Source organism: Pollachius pollachius (genome assembly GCF_949987615.1).
Source record: "Pollachius pollachius genome assembly, chromosome: 16".
In the NCBI taxonomy this organism is placed as follows: Eukaryota; Metazoa; Chordata; class Actinopteri; order Gadiformes; family Gadidae; genus Pollachius; species Pollachius pollachius.
Genome location: NC_136949.1, coordinates 12,127,201 through 12,150,502, shown reverse-complemented (window position 1 = coordinate 12,150,502; position 23,302 = coordinate 12,127,201). Strand labels below are relative to the sequence as shown.

Sequence of the window (23,302 nt, the reverse complement as noted above, 5' to 3'; positions counted from 1 at the left end):
TGTGTGAGTTCTCATGAGTGTCAGTCTGATGTAGTATTTTTTGTGTCTGTGTTTTGGGACTGGCCAGACGGATGTTTATAAAATTCATGAATGATCAAAACAACACATTATTAATATGTCATTATTATTTTAAGTGGGAGATATACTTTCTTTTTTTCCCTTTCTGTGTTTGGGGACTGGATTAACAAATGTGCTTCATGTATTAATTCCAGTAACAATTTGAATGAATATGTAAATGGGGTAAACCTTTGGACAAAAACACAACCCCAAAAAGACAAATAAATTTAAAGACAGATAAAGTTGTCAGCAACTTTATCTGGCAATAATTGGTAAAGGTGACTATTCTATTAATAGCACCAATGGACAGAAATGCAAAAGTCAGCTGTTCCTCCCCGTAGCAATGATTGTAGCGGAAATAATGAAATCATCAGTTACTCACAGTTTTGAACTGAAACCCATTCCCACCAATTCCTGTGTGGCCGAGAAAACGCTGGGACTCTCCAGAGGACCCTACAGCAGCAGCAGCTGTGCGACGCTGAGCTCGACGCCCGTTCATTTCATACCGTCGTTGTTCCCCTGTGAGCTGACTCCCTGGCGGCCTGTGTCTCCCCCCCCCCGTCTCCAGATCGTGCTGTTGTGGAACTGCGACAAGCCTTTACCCCCCGGCAGCAAGTGGCCCTCCACCAGCGTGCCCCTGACGGTGATCGAGGGACGCACCAAGGTAACGACTCGGTGAAATAGGGTTTGTATTACGCGCCGCGGCGTCGTTTGTTCTTTTATCTGTGTTCATAATGCAGCCCGCTGCCTAGTCTAGCGCCTGTCTCCCCCGGGGCCGAGTTCGCGGGCCGTGGAGTCTGCCTCCATGGTTTTGTAGGTATTCGCAATTCAATCTATAGGTGTATTTGTTTTATCTCGTAATAGATATGAAAAAAGGCAAAAGGAATAAAGGTTGGTTCAGGGGTGAGGCAAGAAGGCGTGGTAAAATGTGTCTATATGCTGTGTAGATAGAGTACATATAAACAGGGTGCAGGAGGAGATGTTACGGGCCGTCCCACATAGGATATGGCTGAGTCCCGGTGATGTTCCCTCAGGTTTGTCATGTCTCTGATTTGATATTGTTTTAGCTGTCGTGCTGAGGATACGTACCATTTCTCATGGATGCGGTTTTGCTTGTAACAGCGAGGTCAAAGTTCCCTTGCTGGTTTGGGACTTAACTGTTCACTATTTTAGATGGGAAAAAGAAGAAGCTTGAAAGAAAATTTGCTGTATAAAGCTGTGTAACCAGTGTAATTGTTGTCATATTTCTGCGAACAGATGAATTTTATCACTGTGGAAACGAGCCAACGGCTTTTTAAACTTAAATAGATAGCTTGGAGAAAAACAAAAGAGATTGGAGTTGAATGGCGAAATGTACTCGTCTTTCAGCCGAGCTTCCCAACATTCCTATTATCTCATATAGGCTCACCGTGTGTTTTTCCACACCGTTACTTAAACGGCTCTTAGTGAGGCTGAACTCAACCCAAGCATACACTGCCAATAAACACAATTTATTTAAAAGACCGGGTAAGTCACTGGTAATGGTTATTTGCGAGCCGACTCAACTCCCATGGGCTGGTAACAGGAGCGTTGACGGAGCCAAATCAATGTCATCAGGGACAGAAAGCAACCGCTATTACGTTTGGATGTTGAAATAATTGATTAGGTTCATTTTTGGCCTCCGCTGAAGTCAAAATAACATCTGCTTTCTGTTTCTCGCGACAAAGATCTAATTTAATTTCCTAATTCAAACCACATAGAATGGTGAGACGTGAGTAGAGTTGTGTACTTTCACCCGAGGGACACCGTAACGCAAAGCCGGTTAGTGTCATGCGCTTCTGCCGATCAAAGTTCACCTAATGTGAACTTTATTTTTAGTTTTTCTTCCGGTGACCAAAACAAAATGCATCAATCCTTTCTACCCAGGGTGGGTTTGGGCTGAAGGGAAGGGGAGACATAAAGAAAGGTGTGGTGTGTGTGACTTGTTTCCAGATGCTGTATTTCCAGGGCTGACTATAGGACGCCTTAAATAGACCTAATCTAGCCGCCGTGATTGATGCAATGTGTTATTTGATTGTCGCCCTGTCAGAGGTGAGGCGAGGGAGTGTGACTTTGCTGTAATTGTTTTCATTTGCACTCGGAGGCAATTTTATGTCTCCATAAACACTCACTTACACAGAGGCACGCGCACACCGACACACACGCACGGACAGATAGACAGACAGCCGTGTGACATGGATACTCTGTCTCAATTGTATACTTGTTTTCAATTAGCCATGTTATGCCATTTTTCATAGTTATGGCAATTAGATAATTTTTCTCCTGCTCACTCAATTTAACCCCATTTGCTGGCACCACTGTTGGGTGAGTATCATTTGCTAACATTCCTCCAATCATTCACAAAAGGAAAACACTGTCTAAAGTGTTTCTCTTTCGAACTACCTCTTTTTACTTTCTTTACATATATATATATATATATATATATAAAATCTGTGAAGCCGGAGAAAACCCTTATGAACGACATGCAGAATCCACACAGAAAGGCCAAGTTGACAGGCACATTTACTTTGTGTGTGTGTGTGTGTGTGTGTGTGTGTGTGTGTGTGTGTTGGAATGGGTGTGTGTGTGTTGGCATGCGTGCATGTGTGTAAAAGACAGAAAACAGCCAGTCAATATACATAACTTGTATTCCATAGAAACAATCTCCCACTGCATAAATATCACCAAAGCACACTTACAGATATACACAGATATATATAGACAAAGTATGGTCAAACAGTTGTGGAGATCTACATAGCCCTCTGTTTGCTTCAAACTAACATATAACGCTTATCAGAAAGAACCACACAAGAAAATGCCAAGTATCAAAGCACTCTTGTTTTGATGTTAGGGCTGTGGCTGGGTTATCCCTCGCCGGTCAGCCTGTGGACCACGGTGAATCCGTTAGGAACCCGTTGCCCTACATTTTGACCTGTCCTCAGCTGTTTGATCTTCCTTTACCCTCAGCCTCCCTCTCCGCTCCTTTTGTTCCTCATATCCATTCTGTTCCACTTCTCTCTGTACTCTCTGTACGCCGGCCGGGATGAACATTCATACAGTACACCTGTCACCTCCAAACCCCAGAAGCCTGGCTGCATATGTTCTGCTCTGCATGCGTTCTGTGATCTCCATGTGTTTCTGTGTGTGTGTGTGTGTGTGTGTGTGTGTAGGTGTGTGGGTGTGTGGTTGTCTGTGTGTCTGTGCGGGTGTGTGTCTGTGTCTGTGTATATGTGTGTGTGTGTGTGTGTGTGTGTGTGTGTGTGGCTGACTGCATACTGTGCCAGTGTTCTTTCGACATGTTGCTCGTTATCTCTCCCCCTCTTCACCTCTCCTCCCCCTCCCACTCCCGACCCCCTGCCTGTCCATCTTCAACCTTCTTACCTCTGCCTCTCTCTCCCCTTATCATCTTCCCCCTCTCATCTCTCTCTGTCTCTATCGCATTGCTGTATCTCTCTGCCCCGTGCTGACTCCAACGTCCTTTATGCCTCACATAGGGTTCACACCAGCTTGCATGCATGTGTGACACAGACACACAAAACTCTGCACTTTCTGTCTGGTGCCATTTTGTAGAAACTGCTTCTTCCGATGTTGCCGCCATCTTGGTGCCTCAAAGGTCAAGGAGACAAAATAAAAGTACTAATTTTTTGATAGTCCTTTAGATTAATTCTGTTAATGACAGTAGATGCAAGGTCAGCCTCATGCTTTTCTTGAAATAATTATCTTCATTACCTATCAACTACCTACCTCATTATCTATTTTATATTAACAGTTTTTTGTTAACAACCTTCAGTCAGGTTCTATTCTTCAGGTTCTACAGCCTTTGTTTGAAATGTAGCTATGTGTGTATTGTGGCGACCACAGGTGTAGGCACTCGTTCAGTTGCGCAAGGGATTCTGGGGGTTAATTTATCCTGGGGGTTTGGACCCTTTCGGGGACAGTGTGGTTGTTGGGTTGAGTGGGGTTAATGGGTTGGGGTAGTTAATTAGTTGTGTGTTGTTGAGTGTTGACATGTTGTGTGCATCGTTGCCGCCACCGTCACCGAGAGTGACGTGTTCGTTTACTCGGTGCGCTGGTTTCCATGTTTACGGTTCGTCGTTAATAAAGGCTGTCCGTAGTCGTGCAGTGTATGGGGCACGGAACTGCATAATTGGTTCAACCTGGGCTCCCGTCTCGTCCTTGCCGTGCTGCTCGCCACATTGGTGTCAGAAGTGGGATTGTGAAGCTGCCGAAGTTCTCCGGGGCAACGCAGCTTGAGCCGTACCTTGCCCAGTTCCGGCTTGTTGAGTTGGACAACGGCTGGGGTGCCGGGGAGGCGGTCGTCCACCTCGTTCTGGCGCTGGAGGGGACGGCGGTGCAGGTGCTCCTGGACCTAGCCCCAGAGGACCAACGAGACCTTCGGGCCCTGATCCGGGCGTTGGAGAGGCGTTTCGGGCAGCGGGCGGCCGTGAATCACAGCCGGGAGCTGCTAACCAGCCGCCGCCGCCGGGAGGGGGAACCCTTGGGGGCCTACGCAGCAGACATTCAATTGTACGCCCGGCGTGGCTACCCCAACTTTCCTGCTGCGGCTAGGGATGAGCTAGCCCTTCATGCGTTCCTTCAGGGAATTTCCCCGCAGCGGCTGGGGCAGCACGTCCGCCTCATCATGCCCCCGACCCTCGATGTGGCCCTCGACGTGGCGGAACGGGCGGAGCGGGAGTTTTCCGACCAACCCTGCAGCCGTCCACGGAGGATGATTGCCAGGACCATTGTGGTCCCGCCAAGCACTGCTGCCGCCGCTGTGGTACCCGGGTGGACGCGGCTGGGGCAGCCCTCTCCCGTGGCACAATGCCAGTGGTATTCCAGTCCGGGCAGGACAAGGACCGGGTCCGGAAACCCAGGCCACCAGACCTCGAGCCGGAGCAGTGTCGGTGGGTCAAGGATTGCGGGCGGACTGGACAGCGTCCAGTCCATCCCAGCCGCCGGCGTGGCCATCGACGGGCCAGACAGCGGAGGGCAACCGAGGATATGGTCCCCTACGGCAGGAACTGGTGGGGGCCCCGATGGCGGTGGTCCATGACCACACCCCGAGGGCTCCTGCTGACCCGTGGGTTCGGCAGAGGAGGGCCTATTCCGCCCGCTGCGGGAGACGGGCGTCACAGACTGCGCCGCAATTGGACAGCCACCGGCAGGGGCCGAGGCAGTGGCGCCGGCCACCGAAACATTTCGGACTGTGTGATGGGGGTCGTCGGGACGTCTGACCCCTAAGGTGTGTGGCGACCACAGGTGTAGGCGCTCGTTCAGTTGCGCAAGGGATTCTGGGGGGTTCATTTATCCTGGGGGTTTGGACCCTTTCGGGGACAGTGTGGTTGTTGGGTTGAGTGGGGTTAATGGGTTGGGGTAGTTAATTAGTTGTGTGTTGTTGAGTGTTGACATGTTGTTTGCATCGTTGCCGCCAGCGTCACCGAGAGTGACGTGTTCGTTTACTGGGTGTGCTGGTTTCCATGTATGTGGTTGGTCGTTAATAAAGGCAGTCCGTAGTCGTGCAGTGTATGGGGCACGGAACTGTATAATTGGTTCAACCTGGGCTCCCGTCTCGTCCTTCCCGTGCTGCTCGCCACAGTATTATTTTACAGAGTAGTCAATTACCATCCCATGGAAGATATAATTACTGTTAGTTATTTGTACGGAAACATATATGTAGTTTTTCCGTTTTTTCAAAATTCAAATGCTAATGCAATTTGCAATTCAATAAGTCATTGCATTATGCCATTGACAATTCATTATATAATTTAATAATGTAATTTGTAAATACGTTATTCATAGCTCTAGCGCCATGTGATTGCAATGCACTTCGCCACGCTCCGTGTGTTGCGAAATTCAAAATACATTTCAATCCGCAAAAGATTTTGCAAAACGCATCAGCCAATCTCGTCTGGGCGGGAACTACGTCACTTTCTCGTCAGACCAGCTGATCATCCACGACCTAGCACTAGTTGGCACTTTCTTTTCTATGCCTAGCATTGTGCAAGGTTTGACCGGGTTGACGTATATAGTAATAACGTGAAAATGGCGGAAAAGACGGTGGCGGAGCTACTGCGGGAGGCCGCTGCAGCTCTAGAGCAGCGGGATGCAGGGTCCGAAACAGCGACCAACATGCCTGCACCGGAGAAGGGCGCGCAAACCATGTGTGCCGCTCTTCTCCTTGTATAGGCTAGTTTACTGAAATAACTAGTCATGGGCGTTATCGTCCCTTGGACGATCTGTAGTTATGCTATATTGATCTGAATAAACGTTGTGTCTCAGAGTGATACTGCCTTGCGTCACATTGATTCCCGAGCTCGCTGCTTTGCTTAGAGATGATCCAGAGCATTGGTCGCCAACCCGTCGATCGCGATCGACTGGTCGATCTTTGAGGCTTTCCATGTAGATCCCGAAAATAATAGAAAAATAAATACACAATATCCTATATTATGCATGATACATTTTCATAATAAGTATAGCAAGCACATCTCTCCCTCTCTGGAGGCCTACTATTTTTTTCAGTGTAGCAGCGCTGCATTTAACAGTGTCTGATTTAAGTGACCAATGAGATTAAAGAAGAGTAGGGCGTGGGGCGCGAACGTCAATATTGGCCTGTTGCTACGGTACACCTCTCTGGTGATAGCTAGCATGGCAGAGGCTCCACGAAAGAAGACGAAAACGTACAACTTCCATTCAGAATGGGAAGAGGAGTTTATTTTTACTTTGGTGAAACACAAGTGTGTGTGCATGTTATGCCACCAAACACAAGCACTGTTCCAGGTTTCCTCTAAAAGAGGAAACCTAGAACAGCACCACAAAACCAACCACTCGAAATTCAAAGACAGCTACCCCCCCAAAGAGCGCAATCCGTGCAAGAAAGATTGAGGGGCTGAAATTGGGGTTGAAGGCCCAGCAATCGCTTTTCACAAAACCCGTTACGCAAAATAAGGCTGCTACTGAAGCATCCCTTTGCATTAGCCACCTGCTAGCTAAACACAAGAAACCTTTCACAGATGGAGATTTAATCAAAGAAGCAACGGCCATCACCGCAGAGACAGTTTTCAACGACTTCAAAAACAAAGACGACATTAGAACTGCACTTCGTGGTGTACCGCTTGGCCCTGCGACAGTGACAAGGAGGGCCGAATCACTGTCAGAGGACGTGGATCGACAAGTATTAAAAGACTTGTCCCGCTGTGAATAGCTTTCTCTACAGTTCGATGAATCCCTGGATGTAATGAACACATCCCAGCTTGTTGTATTCGTCAGAATGGCTTTCCAGGATTCTACAACCAATGAGGACTTCCTTACTCTTTTGCACTTAAAGGAGAGAACGAGAGGTGAGGATATTTACCAGGAGTTCAAAAAGTATATAGACGAAAACGGCATCCCCATTAATAAACTAGTTGCCATTACTACTGATGGGGCCCCGGCAATGCGAGATGTACGGGCAGGTTTCTTAGCGCTATGCCGTAATGACCCCAAATTTTCCGCATTCATGGATTATCACTGTTATCCATCAACAGGCCTTGGTTGGGAAAGTCTTGGACTTTTTCCCCATGTCATGACACTGGTGGTCAAACTGATAAACTCGATTAGAGCAAAAGTGCTTCAGCACCGCTTATTCAAGGCGTTATTGGATGAGCTCGATGCCGCATACGGAGACCTGCTTCTCCACACTGAAGTCCGGTGGTTGAGTCACCGGACTGCAAAGTGTTGCAGTGATTTGTTGACTTGCTGCCTGAGACTTTTTTGTCAAAAAGGAACGAGGAGCACGAGGAACTGTCCGATGATGCGTGGCTACTGGATATCGGGTTTTTGACAGACCTAACGGCAAAACTTAACACACTCAACAACGAGCTGCAGGGAAAGGACAGACACCTGCCCCACATGATTAGCGCAGTGAATGGGTTCAAGGCCAAGCTGGGTGTTTGGACCACACACCTAAAGAACAAGAGGCTGACCCACTTCCCCAACCTGGAGAAAATGTCACACGCCATCAAAAACAAGGATGTTTTTAACCCTGAGCAGTACTGTGCCCAGCTGGACAAAGTGAGAAGTGTCTTTTGGGGACTGGTCAGCAAAGAGAAGTATCCTCTCCTCACTGCATGTGCACTATGAGTGAGGGCCTACTTTGGATCTACTTATCTTTGTGGAATGGCGTTTTCACAAATGAAAATAATCAAATCAAAGTACAGGAGCCGCCTTACAGACCAACACCTCACTGACTGTCTCAGGCTGGCTGTCTGTAGCTATGAGCCAAACTTCAAGGCACTCACAGTATTCAGTCACAGCCATCACACTAATTTGAGCAACATTACTGCAAGAGTTTTGCCTTTAGATGGCGTTGTGAGGTGATGCTGCTTTAGATGGGACATGGCGCTAACTTAATTGCACTGAATTCACTTTCTAAAATGTGAATCATACATTTGTTAACTTCCATGTGGGTATTAGTATCTGTCCACTGCAAGTGTGTAGATTTTTCCTCTTTGTTGTGTTGTGTTTGCTGTGTTGTGTGTGTGTGTTGTGCAAATACAGTTGTACAATATTATAAATGGGAAATAGGGCACATGGCTTTATTTTTTGTTTTCAGTTAGTTTTGCTGAGCAAAGAATTACATGTAATTCATACAATTAGACTCAATAAAAGGCCTTAAATTGGAAATACATTCTGCGCTGTCTGTTTTTTCTCAAGTCTTCAATAGGTAGATCTTGCCTTTCACACAGGTTGAGGTCAGAGATCTTGGGCTTAAAAAGGTTGATGACCACTGATCCAGAGCAAGAGACTGCACCACATCAGGTGACCCAAATGATAGCGAAAGAGCGAATAACATATTTTTTGGCTGGATTGTAGGCAGTGGAGGGAAACACAACATTAGGTTTTGAATAACTGGTGTAATGGCATCTTCTTTTTGGAAACGAGACAAATAACCATGGTCTATAATAAAATGGACAGTTGGGTCACAAGTTGATCTGCCGAAGTGCATCGCAATTAAGGGGACGCTATATCTTTCAATTTGAATAAAGGAACTCAAAAAATTTGAAGTTCCTTTTTATTATTTCTATTTTTATTATCACTTTCGAGGATTTCATTGTCACTTTGCATATTCAAATACACTTTGAATAACGTATTTACAAATTACATTATTAAATTGCATAATGAATTTTCAATTGCATAATGTAATGACTTATTGAATGCAAATTGCATTGCCATTTGAATTTTTCTACATATATGCTTCCATATATTTGTTTATCCAATGCTCATTCTTATGTCAAGACCTAAATTTCAAGTTTTCCTCTCATTACTTCACACTTTATCATCTCATTTAGTGGTCTGTTCTCACCTTGCTTTCCATTTGTAATTATTCAGGGAGTAATTATGCAATATATTTACAAAATTCTTGTTCATTAGCTACATAATAAAAAAATGCCTGTTTTGAAAGCACCCCTCTTCATGCAGTGAAAGGAATGTTAACGTTATTGCTATGATTGGTTCCATTTTTAACCACCACCCATCCAAACTAATCCTTTCACTCCTAACTACAAGACGCTAAATCGTGGCCCTATCAATGAGATATTCTGTTCTAGGACTTCCATCACAGAACACATTGAATTAACTCACAGGCCCAATGACAAACCCAACTGTATTGCTAGCGAGGCAAAGGTGATTGGCCGATCAATATTGCCAAAGGGCAATGGGCTATAAGACACAAATGTTTTATTTATGTTAATATCTTCATTATTTCTTACCTTCATCCATCTACCTTTGACATGCACATGACACATCCCAGAACCCTATATTTTATCTATTGATCATACTATCGATTTACAAAAGCCCTTGGTTAGAGGTTAAATGACAACTAGAAAACCATTTCAGAGGTCAACGGTCAAATTAAACCAAATAGTGAAATCAGATTGGACACAAGGTCAGGTTAAGGAGTAGTAATATTGGACACATGACCTTAAAATATCCTTTTAGCATCGATCAGACCAGATGTATTAATTATATACATATATATATATATATATATATATATATAACTCTCTTGGACTGGAAAGCCTTTTTTGTTTGTTTTGAATATTCCCATATGTCATCCAAACATTAATGATCATAAAAATAAGTACCGTATTTCCCGCACTATAACGCGCACCGGATTATAAGGCGCACCTTCAATGAATGACCTATTTTAGAACTTTTTTCATAAATAGGGCGCACCGGATTATAAGGCGCATAGCATAGAAGATACTGCAGTCAAACGTTTGACTGGGGATGCGTTATGCATCCACTAGATGGAGCTGTGCTAATTGTATAGCTCGTCACGCGCAACGCAACTGTGAGGACGAGTTGCTGCATTTAGCAGATATAAAACTGGAACCTTTATGACAAAAAAGTAAAACACAATTACGCAGTTCCAAACCTTAGATTTTTTAAATATCTTGCAAACGTGAATGATACAAAGTAGAGCATCGCACCCTCGAATCTTGTAGTGTGGCCAGTCTTCCGCCCGATTTCCTGGCTCTGTGATCGTATAGTGTGACCTTCCATGAGTAAGCGCAGTAAAATGCTGTGTGCACTGACTACGATAGCCGTAATGCTGCAAGCAGTCTGGCTTTATCGTAGTCGTAGTGAAACATTTTATTATTATTATTAAATTGTTTTTATTGGTTTTTCATACTGAAACATTTTGACAGAGCGACGTTTACAACCAGTATGGATCAACCAATTAACCAATTGATCCATATATAAGGCGCTCCGGATTATAAGGCGTACTGTCGTTTTTTGAGAAAATTACCGGCTTTTAAGTGCGCCTTATAGTGCGGAAAATACGGTATACATATAAACATCACATCCTGTATTGGATCTATAACGAAACCTGTACGATGTGGCAATGGTGTTAAAACTTTGGGGTAATTGACATAATGATAGCATAGCTGAGTAAATTATCATTCATTCAATCCATGTTATCATTGAAGGCCTTGTTCCTATAGAGCACATTTGGCAATACATTGAGCTCCAGCATTCACCTTGGTCCACAGAGAAGGCCACCACAGCTGCCAACAATGACTTGGATATTTAAGACATGACACATATTGACCTCATGGACACCAGGGAAGTATTGGACCAAACCATGCCTGAAGGTTTTTAAAATCACTGTAAGATGTTAATAGTTCAAAGCAAATCTATGTTTTCCCATTAGCCGCCTTGAGTGGATGGAGTAGCTACAGCGTTGTAGTTATAGAATTAAAGGCAGACAGCGACTGTCTTTGAGATTTCCACAGGGATGGGGGGACGTAAAAGTGGACCAGAATTAAATGATTCATAGAGAATATCCCCTGGACGGATAGACTCATGGATGTGCGCATTTTCTTCTTTCGAAAAGTTGTCGTTCAGACATAAAGGAGTTATTTTGTTTTCTACTGCAACTATATAGTCCAACTTTAAGAAATCTGTTCCGCAAGTTTCCAATGACTAAATATCTATCCACAGTGCAGTGCGGCCCCGCCATTATCAGCTGACGCTATTGCAGTAAAAGTAACATGTTGACTTTGAACTGTGACTCACAGACTCGGGGACGGTGCCGGCTTAAAAGGAGCCCTCCTATCTCCAGAGAGGCCCCTTAAAGCTGCAGGGCTCCTGGGGTAATAGAGGAGGAAAGAAAGGGCCGGTGGGTGGTTGGTGGCGGGGAAACGGTGGAAGGGTCAAGTCTCAGCACCTTAGGGCGTCTTCAGCAGGTGCTTATCTCTGGCCCCAGGCACACGGCATTGACACCTGCCAGAGGGGATTGTGGGACGGGAAGATGGCGCCAGATACATTAGAAGACAGAGCGACCAACAGATAATATAGAGGAGACATAGCGATGAATATAGGTATTTTTCGGGGCATTATCCCATCGATTATGGCTAGTAACAGGGAGATGTAGGTTTTCAAAGGTTGTTGAAAAAGGACAGCTTTTGGTGGTTCACTGTCTGGAGGAAATGTTTGTGTTTCTCAGACTCTAGTAACCATGTGTTCCAATGTATGGCAGGTAAAACGTAATATTTGTTTATTATTCTGCATACTTAGGCTTATTCAGAGAGAAGTTTGCACTAGAGCATAGGGGGGGGGGGGAGTGATTCAGGCACAGTCCAAGACATGCATAGTTTACTGTGGCAAAAAAAAGAATGTAGAATGATCTAAAAATGTTATTTCAGCTGTCAAAAAGTCCTCAATTTCTGTCGAACACTTTTCTCCTCCTGATGCGGCCAAGGTTTAAAGTGATGGACAACAGAATCCGTAATTGACTAATTATGGTTGTTGTTGTTATTAAGGGTTATCAAGGTGTGCATAAAAAAAAGAAACCCATTCCTTCAAGCTGATTCAATGGGCTGGGTTAATTCATCCTGCTGGCTACAAGGCCAAGCGTTAGAACAATAACCGGACACTCACTAGGCCAAGGCAGTGCACTCACATTAGGCAGTTGTGGAGCTACGGCCCTACAATCCAGCCTTTCCAAGACTGAGTTTATAGCCGTAGGTTTGGAGCTATGGCTCTTTAAGATTTGTAGATCCTGTTGTCCATGGCTTTGAAGATAAGACAGCTGATTAGTAATGGAAAACATCTTCCGCTAATTCATCTGGATTTATCAGTCTTTTTATCATGATCTGGGAACCACACCCCCTCCTCACCTTAAGGAACATTTTCATTCTCTCTATGTCCTGTTTATTATTAACCCCCTCTCTACAATAACCAAATCAGTACTTAATGAATACATTGTAATACACTTCATTGTCAGCTAATCAATTGCAAGAAGGACAATTGATCCAGTCATTGATTCAGACTTCTGAAGCCCATAAATACAGTTGGCGTGTTGGCGATGCAGGTCAAGCTTCTTTAGGAGTAAGTCAACACTGAAATATGAAACCACAAGCTTAAAAACAAACAGCGGTGCTCAGCCACGCAGTAACCTTTTTAGTTCAACAGGTCATCCATGGACAACAAATTACCTGACACACATTGTTTGTAGATCATTATAAATAAAGGTATCTCTACCATCATAACTTACCAGCACTGTCGTGTGATGTCAACACACGACAGCACACAACAGTATGGTACTAAATCCAATTGGTGAGAAATTGACCTTGTTGACGAGCTCCGCAAACACAGACACACACACACACACACACGCACACACACACACATAGCAAGAAAATCACGGCAGGAGAGGACAGAAGAAGACTCTTTGCAGACACCCAGCAAAAGTGCCGAAATGCTTATCACGACTTCATGCACTCTGTGAAGTGCAATGAAAGGCGCGTGTGCTCTCACCAAAGTCTGGCTAATTATTTCCCTATTGTTGCCAGTGTTAGAACTGCACTTGAAATTCAAACCACTGTATCGCTTTAATACTTGCACTCTGTCTGTCTGTCTGTCTGTCTGTCTGTCTGTCTGTCTGTCTGTCTGTCTGTCTGTCTGTCTGTCCGTCTCTCCTTCAGTCCATGAGCAGTCGTTTTTACCCCCACGACGTCATCCTCACAGACGCCATCCTCAGCCTGGACGAGGACTCTGTGCTCTCGACCAATGAGGTATGTCTGTCGTCTGGGGGGCCGGAACGCCCCCTCGATGGCCTTCAACGGTACAAAAGAGAAAATCGAATCATAACCCGCGTGGCCAGTCATGATTCACTCTGGCCCCTGACCCCTAGTGACGTCATGGCCCCCTAATCACCAGCCAATCTCTAATTATTGGACAGTGTAATTCCTCACCGCCCCACTGTGACGGCCGGTGTGTGGTGAGCCTTCTGGCACGTATACCGGCGGCCGTGCGTCAGCCAGGTCGGAGCTACCCGCTGTTAGGTGGGGTAGCTGTCACAACAACCACACAAACACACACACACACACACACACACACACACACACACACACACACACACACACACACACACACATGAATGCACACAGATTCTCACAAGGTTAAAGACCAATTGCCTGTAGTTAGAGTGTTAAACTTTAAAATTGTTAAAATAAAACGTTAATAACGTCAATATAAAAAGATGCTTGAATATAATACATAGTAAAACAACTACATGATCAGATAAAACTTAAAGGGATTAAAGAGAGTGAAGTGGGGCAAAGGCCTTAAAGGTTGAATGACAAACCTTTACATCAGCTAAGGCTTGCAGTGCTAGCCAGTGAACAGGGCCGTGAAATGGTGTTTGATGATAAAATGATGATGATGTTGTCAAGATTCTAGCTGCAGCATTCTGAGGTAGCTGAATACTTATATAGTACTTTTACTTATATTAGTTTAACCACTAGGAAGAGATTATTACAATAATGAGGTCTGGAAAATGTGACTGCTTGGATTACTGTTTCAGCATGACGCAATGATAGAATAGGTCAGATTGTAGCACTGCTACAAAGATGAAAAAATGCTCCTGATATGAGACTTCAATGTTAACATTCAAACTCTCAAAAATGTACCCGTATTTTAATTTGGGAAGCTAATTGGGCTTTACAGGTACATATAGCTCTGTCATACCAGCGTAGTAATGAGAATGAACACCACATTTGCAAATTACGTCGTTAGGGGATAGCCTGGTCCTACCAGACTCTCCTACTTCATTTCATTTGCACAGAGTCTGGACCTACTTGTTTGACAAACGTTAACTCACATGAAGGCGGGAATCTGTTGAAGTTTAAAACTATTGGATCTGCCCAGTGCCACTCTGGATCTGCCATAACCAATCACTAACGTTTGGTCGGGAATCAGGTTGCGCGCAGGTTGTAAACAAACGAATCACCGTGCGTGAAGATGTCCGTCAACGAGAGCTGACTTTAACGTCGTTGTTCTCAGCCAAAATTTGGAAGGCGAAAACCCAAGAATATACCACAAACCCATACGTAGTACTGAAGGGAAATGAAAATTGAGCGGAAGTACTTAGGCGGGTGGAGCCAGGCTAGTTAGGGGAAGCATAACGATAGAAAAGAGCCAAGAAAGCATTCCTGGGCTACACCACATTTACTTAAAAAAAATTTCAGAAATTGAGTTATTGTAACTTATACGTTAAGTTATCTTTGATAAATATGAATGAAACTACGAGAGCATGGTCCCCTGTATACCAATGCTTCTCCAAGTCTCTCAGAAGTAAACTCTGGTCTTAAAAGGATGCTGTGGTCATAGTAGGATACTGTGTCAAACAGTATCAAAAGCTGCACTTAAGTAAAGTAGCAGCATCAATCATGTCAGAATCAACAGTTATTAGTAGATCAATGACTGCTCTGGTGAAGGTGGTTTCAGTACCACACACACAAACACACAAACATACACACACACAAACACACACAGAAATTCAGATACGCGCCCATGGATGTGAGCACACACATCCAGATATGCACGTAAGCATTCTCTCACACGCACACAAACACACACACACATACACACACAGACATCAAGCTTGATATTTTTTCAATTGTTTAGTATTTTATTGAATTTGGTCTACAGCCATTCAAATGTTCCCCTCAGTTTAATCATACATTGCAAAGCCCATATGTCAAATATGAATGATATAACCGAAAAACACATGCTCAGAAATTACATGCTCGACGAATTAACCATGTCGCCTTTGGCAAGCAACAAAATGTGTGCGGTCCCTTTAGGACAGATGGTCACATTATGCCAGGCCTTGTCCCCTAAATTGACTACAGCATACTGCCTTTCACTCTCCCACTGCGTTCTCTAAATAAACGGTTGTGTCTCTCTCTAGGACGGCACAGCGGCGACCTTTGAACTGTTGGGGGAAAGCAAAAACAACCAGTGCACTGTACCTTTAAGTAAAGCTTCCGGTTCCTTCTAATGGAGTACATTTTTCGTCTATTAACTATTAATGTCATACGACACCCTGCGTGAGTCGGGCTGGGCTAATTAAAAAGAGCTTTGTTGCTCTGCTGAACACGCGCTGTCCAAATACCACACCGCGCTCTAATAAGAGAATGGTAGAGGCTGAGTGGGGGGAGAATTAATTAGCTGAGCGAGGCAGGACAAAGCGGAGGTTTCACAGCGTCCCGTGAACAACGTTGCCTCAGCTGAAGCCGCTCCGTAGACACAATGAGCGCTGGTTATCAAAGCTCTCCGTGAGCACTCTTTTTGTGCTGTGAGGGGGTTAGCCTCTTGCTATATCGCTCTGTGTAGGTGTGTGTGTGTATGTGTGTGGGTGTGGATTTGTGTGGGTTTATGTTTGTCAGTGGGTCTCGGTTCATGTGTCTGTGTGGGTACGTGTGTCGGGTTGTGTGCGTGTGTGTGTGTGTCTGTGTCAGGCTGTGTGTATGTATCTGTGTTTGTTTTGGTATGTTTGTGTCTGTGTGCCTGTGTGGGAATGTGTGACAAGGTGTGTGTGTGTGTGTGTGTGTAGGGGGGGTGTGGACAGACACACATGTATGTGTGTGTCTGTCCGGGTGTGTATGTCAGTGTGACTGTTGAGGTAGTTGTGTGTGTGACTGTCTATCGCCAAAAGTCATGAGTGACTTGAAGCAGACGAAGGTGAAACAAGCGACTATTTAATTATTACCATCCATTGATTTATTTCAATATATGTGTTGGGGTGATGGCACATAAACAGACACACATAAACAGGAATAACAGTTATTGAAATGGATGTATCCATTTGTGGCTGTTGCAAATGGAATACACAAGCGGAAATAAGTAAATGAAAGGAAATATAACAGACTGAGAATCATGCCAATATGTGGGAGGCAATATTGAAAAGTAAAGCAATTTGCACTGTGGCACTCAATATTTATGTATGGATCACGTCACCATCGCTGTAGCAGTATATCATCAGATATTGGTTTGGGGCTTTAATGATGAATGTTATTAAAGGCTTCCCACCGGCCTCATAAATCATTGCAGGGCTAACTATGCCCCACGCATTCATACTCTCTCATCCCATTGGCTTTAATTTACTCATGGCACCTTGTTAAAAATTGATCATGGCCTGGGTTGGAGCAACAATTTGTTCTTTGATTCTTGCCAAAGCAATTTATTGGGTTCCGCTGCCAAACTCTTAACAGAATGCCGAACAAACACAGACTGTTATTCGCTGTCCTCTGCTATTACCATATTCTCCTTGTTTGTCTGTTTCGTTGCCGTCTTGTTACACACTCTCGATCTTAATGTGGTTACCTGAAGTTAAACACAAGGTAAACCTTGTTTACCTTGTGTAATAATCCAAATCCTGAGAGGAGGAGGGGAGGTGGAGGAGGTTGTGAGGGAGACAAGAAGGCAATGGAAAGGAGGAGAAGATAAAAGGATGGGGAGAAGAGATGGGTGAGAGCAGAATAGAACGGATCTCTGAGAGGAAATGAGAGAAGAAAATAGATAGGAGAAGGCAGGGATGAATAATAGAGAGAGAGAGAGAGATAATGGAAGAAGGCAGGAGAGGGAAGGAGAAGAGAAGCAGAGAGAGGGGAGAAATGGAGACAGAGATGAAGTGAGAGAGACCAGGGGAGAAGAGAAGTCAGAGAGGAAAGTAGAAGAGAGGAAAAGAGACGGGATGACAAAGTGTAATAGGAGAGGAAGAGAGCGAAGAGAGGAGGAAAAGATAGAGAGGAGAATGTAGACAGGGACAAAGTGTTGTGGGTAGGTGGGGGGTTGCTTAATGAAAAGCAGTCCATTTACACAGTCAGGAGCACGGCGTAAGCACCCATTACCTCTCTGTCTCGCCGCGCGGGCGTCTCTCAAACCGATCATTACACTGTCAAAACAGAAACGCACCTCTTTGATTAAAGTTTCACGTCTCAGCGGCGGGAGCCGGGGAAAAAAACCAGCAAAGACTTGTTCCGCTTGACACTTACCCGAGAGCAAATTAAAAATCAGTGAATTGACTGGAGCACTAAAGCAGGCAGGGGGGTTATGGGCGGGGGTTCAGAATCAGTTTTAAAACAAGTGACATCTTGTCAGAGGGGCACGCTCTTAGCAGCACCGGGAGGCGTGGGAAAGGGTTGCCGACGTGTCTACAGTGAACGCAGCGCTGTCAAACCACAGGGCATGTTGATGCTTTTAATATTTTGCTCTCCTGCTCTCAACTCTCTCGCTCTCTTTCCCCTCTCTCTCTTTCCCTCTGTCCTCTCGCTCTCCTTTCTCACTCTCGTTTTCCTCTCTCTCCCTCTTCCTCTCTCTCCTTCTCTCTCCCTCTCTAACTCTCTCTCTCTCTATCTCTCGCTCATCTGGTTCCTGTCTTCCTGACTGTTGTACCAAAACAATAATTGTTAAATTGTCTAACTTTGTTAGACAATTTTGTTAGACTTTGTTTTGCTCATTCTGTATCCCTGAAACCCCGCCCTCGTAAACAGTCCTTTGGTCATACCTTAATGAACTGGATGGTTGTGCGAAAAGATTTGATGAGCCAGCGTTGGTAAATACTGAAATCAAATGATTTATGATTTCATTTCCTTGAAACAGTGTAATAACACATGTGATAAGCAATGCAACTGCATGTACATAATGTGTACTGAGGCAATGGAGCCACATATCCCTTTCACTGCCCTAATGCTCTTCCCTAACCACACTAGTATTAGTTACATGTTGCATATTGTTCTTTTGCTAATTACACAGTAATGTATGCACTTACACTGTAACAGGACACTACAATGCCAAGGGTAACCAAAAGAAAAGTAAGTCCCCAACTTTAGGGTTATTCAAAGAATGAAGAAGTAGCTCTGGATTGTACAAGCACACTTAGATGTTGGAGTACTCAGTGGCTTTCCTCCCCTGGTAATTTTCCCGTTGTTAGGATGGGCCGTGCAGTGAGCGACTCTATGTCTGGTTCTGATAGACGACGTACCAGCAATAGATCAGGAACTCTCGGGGGTCCTCTGGTGAGGCGGGCTGATCTTCCACCTCAAACAAACATCTGGGGGCCCCGGAACGACGCTTGATGTTCTCAGCAGACGTGAAGACGCAACCTTTGTTCCCATTGGTTCCCCGGTGACTCTTTTTGGCGGTGAAGGGTTGGAGGGGAGGGGGGGTCGAGGGAAAGACCATTTTGAAAAGCAAAGAACAAAACGTGTTTGACACAGCCTGCCTCCCACAAACCCCTCTTTTGTGTATTTGGGAACAGGGCGCCGAATAAGCCCTGCTGAAATAATATCATCTGTGCATAGAGAACAATGTAGCGACGGCAAGCTTCAGTGTACAGAAACAATGCGCTGCCGAGGGTGGCATGCAGAGCCCTAGATGATGAAAGGAACAAGGGTCGGGATAGAGAATGAACCCTTTTGTCCCTATTTCTTCTTCGTTGTGTGGAAAAGGCTACATTTGAGTGATTCATTTACTACTGGGTGATATTGTACAAAATGGCGAGAATGCTTCAATAGCTATATCCAAAGTACACTGTTCTACAGAAGCCATCAAAATGGAAATGGCAGTAAACAGTCAATTTATAATGCATAATGATAAACAATAGTGAATAAACAATAAACCTGTTACTGTTAACTAATTATTATGTTATGTCAATGATTTGTTAAATGCAGAACAAACATTCTATACTAACACAGTAGAGTGTGTGCGCGTGTGTGTGTGTGCGTGTGTGTGTGCGCGCGTGCGTGCGTGTGTGTGCGTGCACGCGTGCGTGTATGCGTGTGTGTATGCATGTGTGTACGTCACTGTGTGTGTGGCTGCCCGCATAAATGGCTAAATGTTAAGGTTGATTCTCTGCTCAGTAAGCCATTGTCCTAATTGCCCTTTAAACACAGCAAGGATGCGCACAGAAAGGCAGACGGAATGTGCCGGACTACACAAGAATCGCACACAAGCCACCATACCACGAAGAGAGAGAGTCACAGGGAAAGAGACGCAAAGGGACTGGGAGATTTTTTTTAATTGGGCTTATTTTAATATTATAATTACTTTCATGGAAGAACGGCTGTGGCAATTCCCTAATTGCATTGTTGCAGCTCATTAAATCCAAGATTATTCCTTAAGAGCGATTACAGAGGGGGAATATGAAAGGGATCACCCGGATAAACTGCGTTCTTTTGTGAGGTTGCCATGCGTGTGAACGCCCTTTCGGTGGCCTATCTTCGACATGCCTTACCTTTCTAGCTGTTTAATGGACAGTATTGGTGTCTCGGAAGAGGCAATTATGGAGTATTTTATTCCTGGAAAATATGTTATATTTAACATTTAGACTCTATTTCGAACTCTGCCCATCCAATGTCATTTTAGAACACAAAATCAAATAATTGCATTCAATTGCGATTGCAATCCAGCCCTCAACAATCTCAACCGGCATTGCCCAAACCGAAGTACGATCATAAATATAACACAGGGGGTCAACAGGAAAAAAGAACAAAATAAAGTTGAGTTGTGGCGGGGCGTTAAAACAGAGGGAAATAGAGAGGAGCGGGCCGCCGTGTGACATCAGCACATCACCGGCCGGCGTTCAGGGTCGCTGGGCCACCGCCCAGGGCTAAATCTTACACGAGAGATATACTATGTGTGTGTGTGTGTGTGTGTGTGTGTTTGTGTTTGTGTAGCTCCCCTTTAGCCCCCCTTAAGCTAAGCCTCAGGGACATAGAGCTCCAGAACTACCCGGTGCTGAAATGCCTTGAAACACTCAAAGATGGCGTCTAGAGGAAGCTGCCGACGATGATAGTGCATCATGGGATGTGTAGGGAGAGAGAGAGAGAGAGAGAGAGATGATTCAACACGGTGGATGAAGGAAATGAAGCAGATGCTATGAAAATTGAACAGCCTTTTGTACCCTAGCATTCTAAAACCCCAAAAGCTACAATGTCCCCTTATTATTCTGCCAACATCATTTTCTTTGGCCATCTAAAAGTCTACAGACACTCTCTTTGCTCGCCCGCTGTGCTTCTTGCTCCTCTTAAAGGCAACATTCCATTTGTCAGTATTTCTTCATGTCTTACTATGGCTGTGTTGTCTCCGATATAAACAGCTCACCCCAACACAAGGGTGTTCTTGTGTCCAGGCGTTTAGGGCTGGCGATAAATGTATCACGATAATGGAACACAATTTTTTAAAACACAATGCCATCAATGAAACAAGAGTTCAGGCTAACCTTTCGTCCTAATGATTGTGCTAACAAAAAAAAGGGTCTTTTTTTTTATGTTTAGTGTCGCGTCACAATTGCGGGTGAAAAAAGATAACAGTGGAAAACAACACACTATAAACCAAAAGGGCAGCGAGACAGGCTTTGTAACAAGATGTGGCGTAACTCGTTTTTATCACACAGTATTCAGTCCATTAGGTCAGAATGTAAGGGCAGATTTGTGGCCTTTTGGAACTAGTTTGTCCCCCTTTTCTCTGTGGATCACGTTTGGCCCTGAAAACTATCAGCATGGATACTTAATCTAAGTGTCTCTCTATCTCTGAAGATGATTTTAGTTGAAAGACTCATAATAATGGTAATAAATATCTATGTAAGTAATGATCTGTCTCTATTCCTCTTCTTATTGACCTTTCTACCTACAGTATCTCTCTATCTATCTATCTATCTCTCTCTCTCTCTCTCTCTCTCTCTCTCTCTCTCTCTCTCTCTCTCTCTCTCTCTCTCTCTCTCTCTCTCTGTCCATCCATCCATCCAATGATCTATCTCTATACCTAGTAAGCTGTCTGTCTGCTTGTCTTTCCATATGTGTAGTTCTGGCTTCTAATAGATATATCTCTAAATCCATTATCTTTTCATCTGTCTGTCTCCTCTGAGTCTCTGCCTGTCTCTCTGTCTTTCTGTCTGTCTGTCCTTCTGCAACCTTTTATCCCTCTATCCATCTTGAACTGCTGCTTTAACGTGAAATTAAGAGAGACAGATCATGACTGAAGGGGATCCGGTTGGAGCCTCTCAATATCTTCATCATCTTCACACACATCTCTATTTTCTTATCTACACACACGCACAGACAGGCCCAGACACACACCCTCGCTCTCTCGCTCTCTCTCTCTCTCTCTCTCTCTCTCTCTGTCTCTGTCTCTGTCTCTCTCTTTCTCTCACTCACTCACTACCACACACAGACACACACACACACACACACACACACACATGCACACACGCAGACTCAAGCAAGCCGATGCCTAACTCCTTTAATAAATCTGGGCAATATTAGTTTTTCAGATTCACATCACATTTTAGCTTTTGAGGATGTTGGAGAATGTTAATGCAAAAACATTATTTTGTGTTCCACCTTCACTGGCATTTTCAACAGGGGTTTCAGAGCCCTGTCCATCCAAGCCTGAACAGCGTTTTCTCCCATTTCCGTGGATGCGTTCTAAGGAAAATGCCAAAACCACTCTCTGTCTTATGACACAATACTAATTCCTCTCTTTCACCATTTTGCATCAGCAAAGTGTTGATGGCAGGCCAAAACAGAGGGAGAACTAAACAGGTGTTTCCATATTGAGCTGAGGCAGTGTTGGCTTAAAACACAAATCACATCACACAGCTACCAGGTACATCGACAGACAAATGCATTTATACACACATACACACACACACACACAAAATGTAAAAGGCATAACATATAGATGCACGCATATACTCTCCCACAAATACCGAAAAACGTATTTCCACACATGAGTGCGCACACATACGATTTCAAAGGCGCGTGCACACAAACATACTTCAAGTTAAAGTGACTTCACACAAACACCCCCCCCCCCCCCCCCCACACACACACACACACACACACACACGAGTGCTCACACACAAACAATTCCAAAGGCACAAGAACTTACACAGAAACCCACTCACAGACAGATATACTCCCAGATGCATACACACACACACACAAACACTCACGCAAACACAAACACACACACACACACACACCCAGAAGACAGGTTACACGTCAGTTTATCAGGGGGGCTGTTGCACATGAAGAGTTGCCGTCTCCCCCCAGCCCGGCACTAGGTCGGGCGCCCGGTACTTCACACTAATTGCTCACATGAATCATGACAGAGATGCCGGGAGGTATCGGATTAACACTAAAGAACATCCGCTTTCTGCCCTCTCTCTCTCTCTCTCTCTCTCTCTCTCTCCTTCTCCATCTCTCCGTCCTATTTCTCACTCCTCTACCTCTCTCCTCCTTTCTCTCTCCCTCTGTCTCTGTCTCTCTGTCTCTCTCATTCTCTATTCTTCCCTCTCTTGCTTTAACCAAGTCACATATACTGGTAATTACTTTCCTCCCTAAGCCCCTGAAATGGAGGCCTTGTGAGTGCGTTGTGTGCGTGTGCGAGT

General features: G+C 44.6%; 1 protein-coding gene across 1 annotated transcript in view; it reads left to right on the top strand.

Annotated features, from left to right (window-relative positions):
• Nucleotides 1–23,302, top strand: part of LOC307087497 (exostosin-1) — a gene marked incomplete at both ends in the record, with an annotated part of 169,764 nt that overhangs the window by 139,168 nt on the left and 7,294 nt on the right. The window contains 2 exons of the mRNA XM_079753091.1: nt 626–721; nt 13,548–13,637. Of these exons, the coding sequence (XP_079609217.1) occupies nt 626–721; nt 13,548–13,637 (186 nt within the window). The remainder of the gene's footprint in view (nt 1–625; nt 722–13,547; nt 13,638–23,302) is intronic.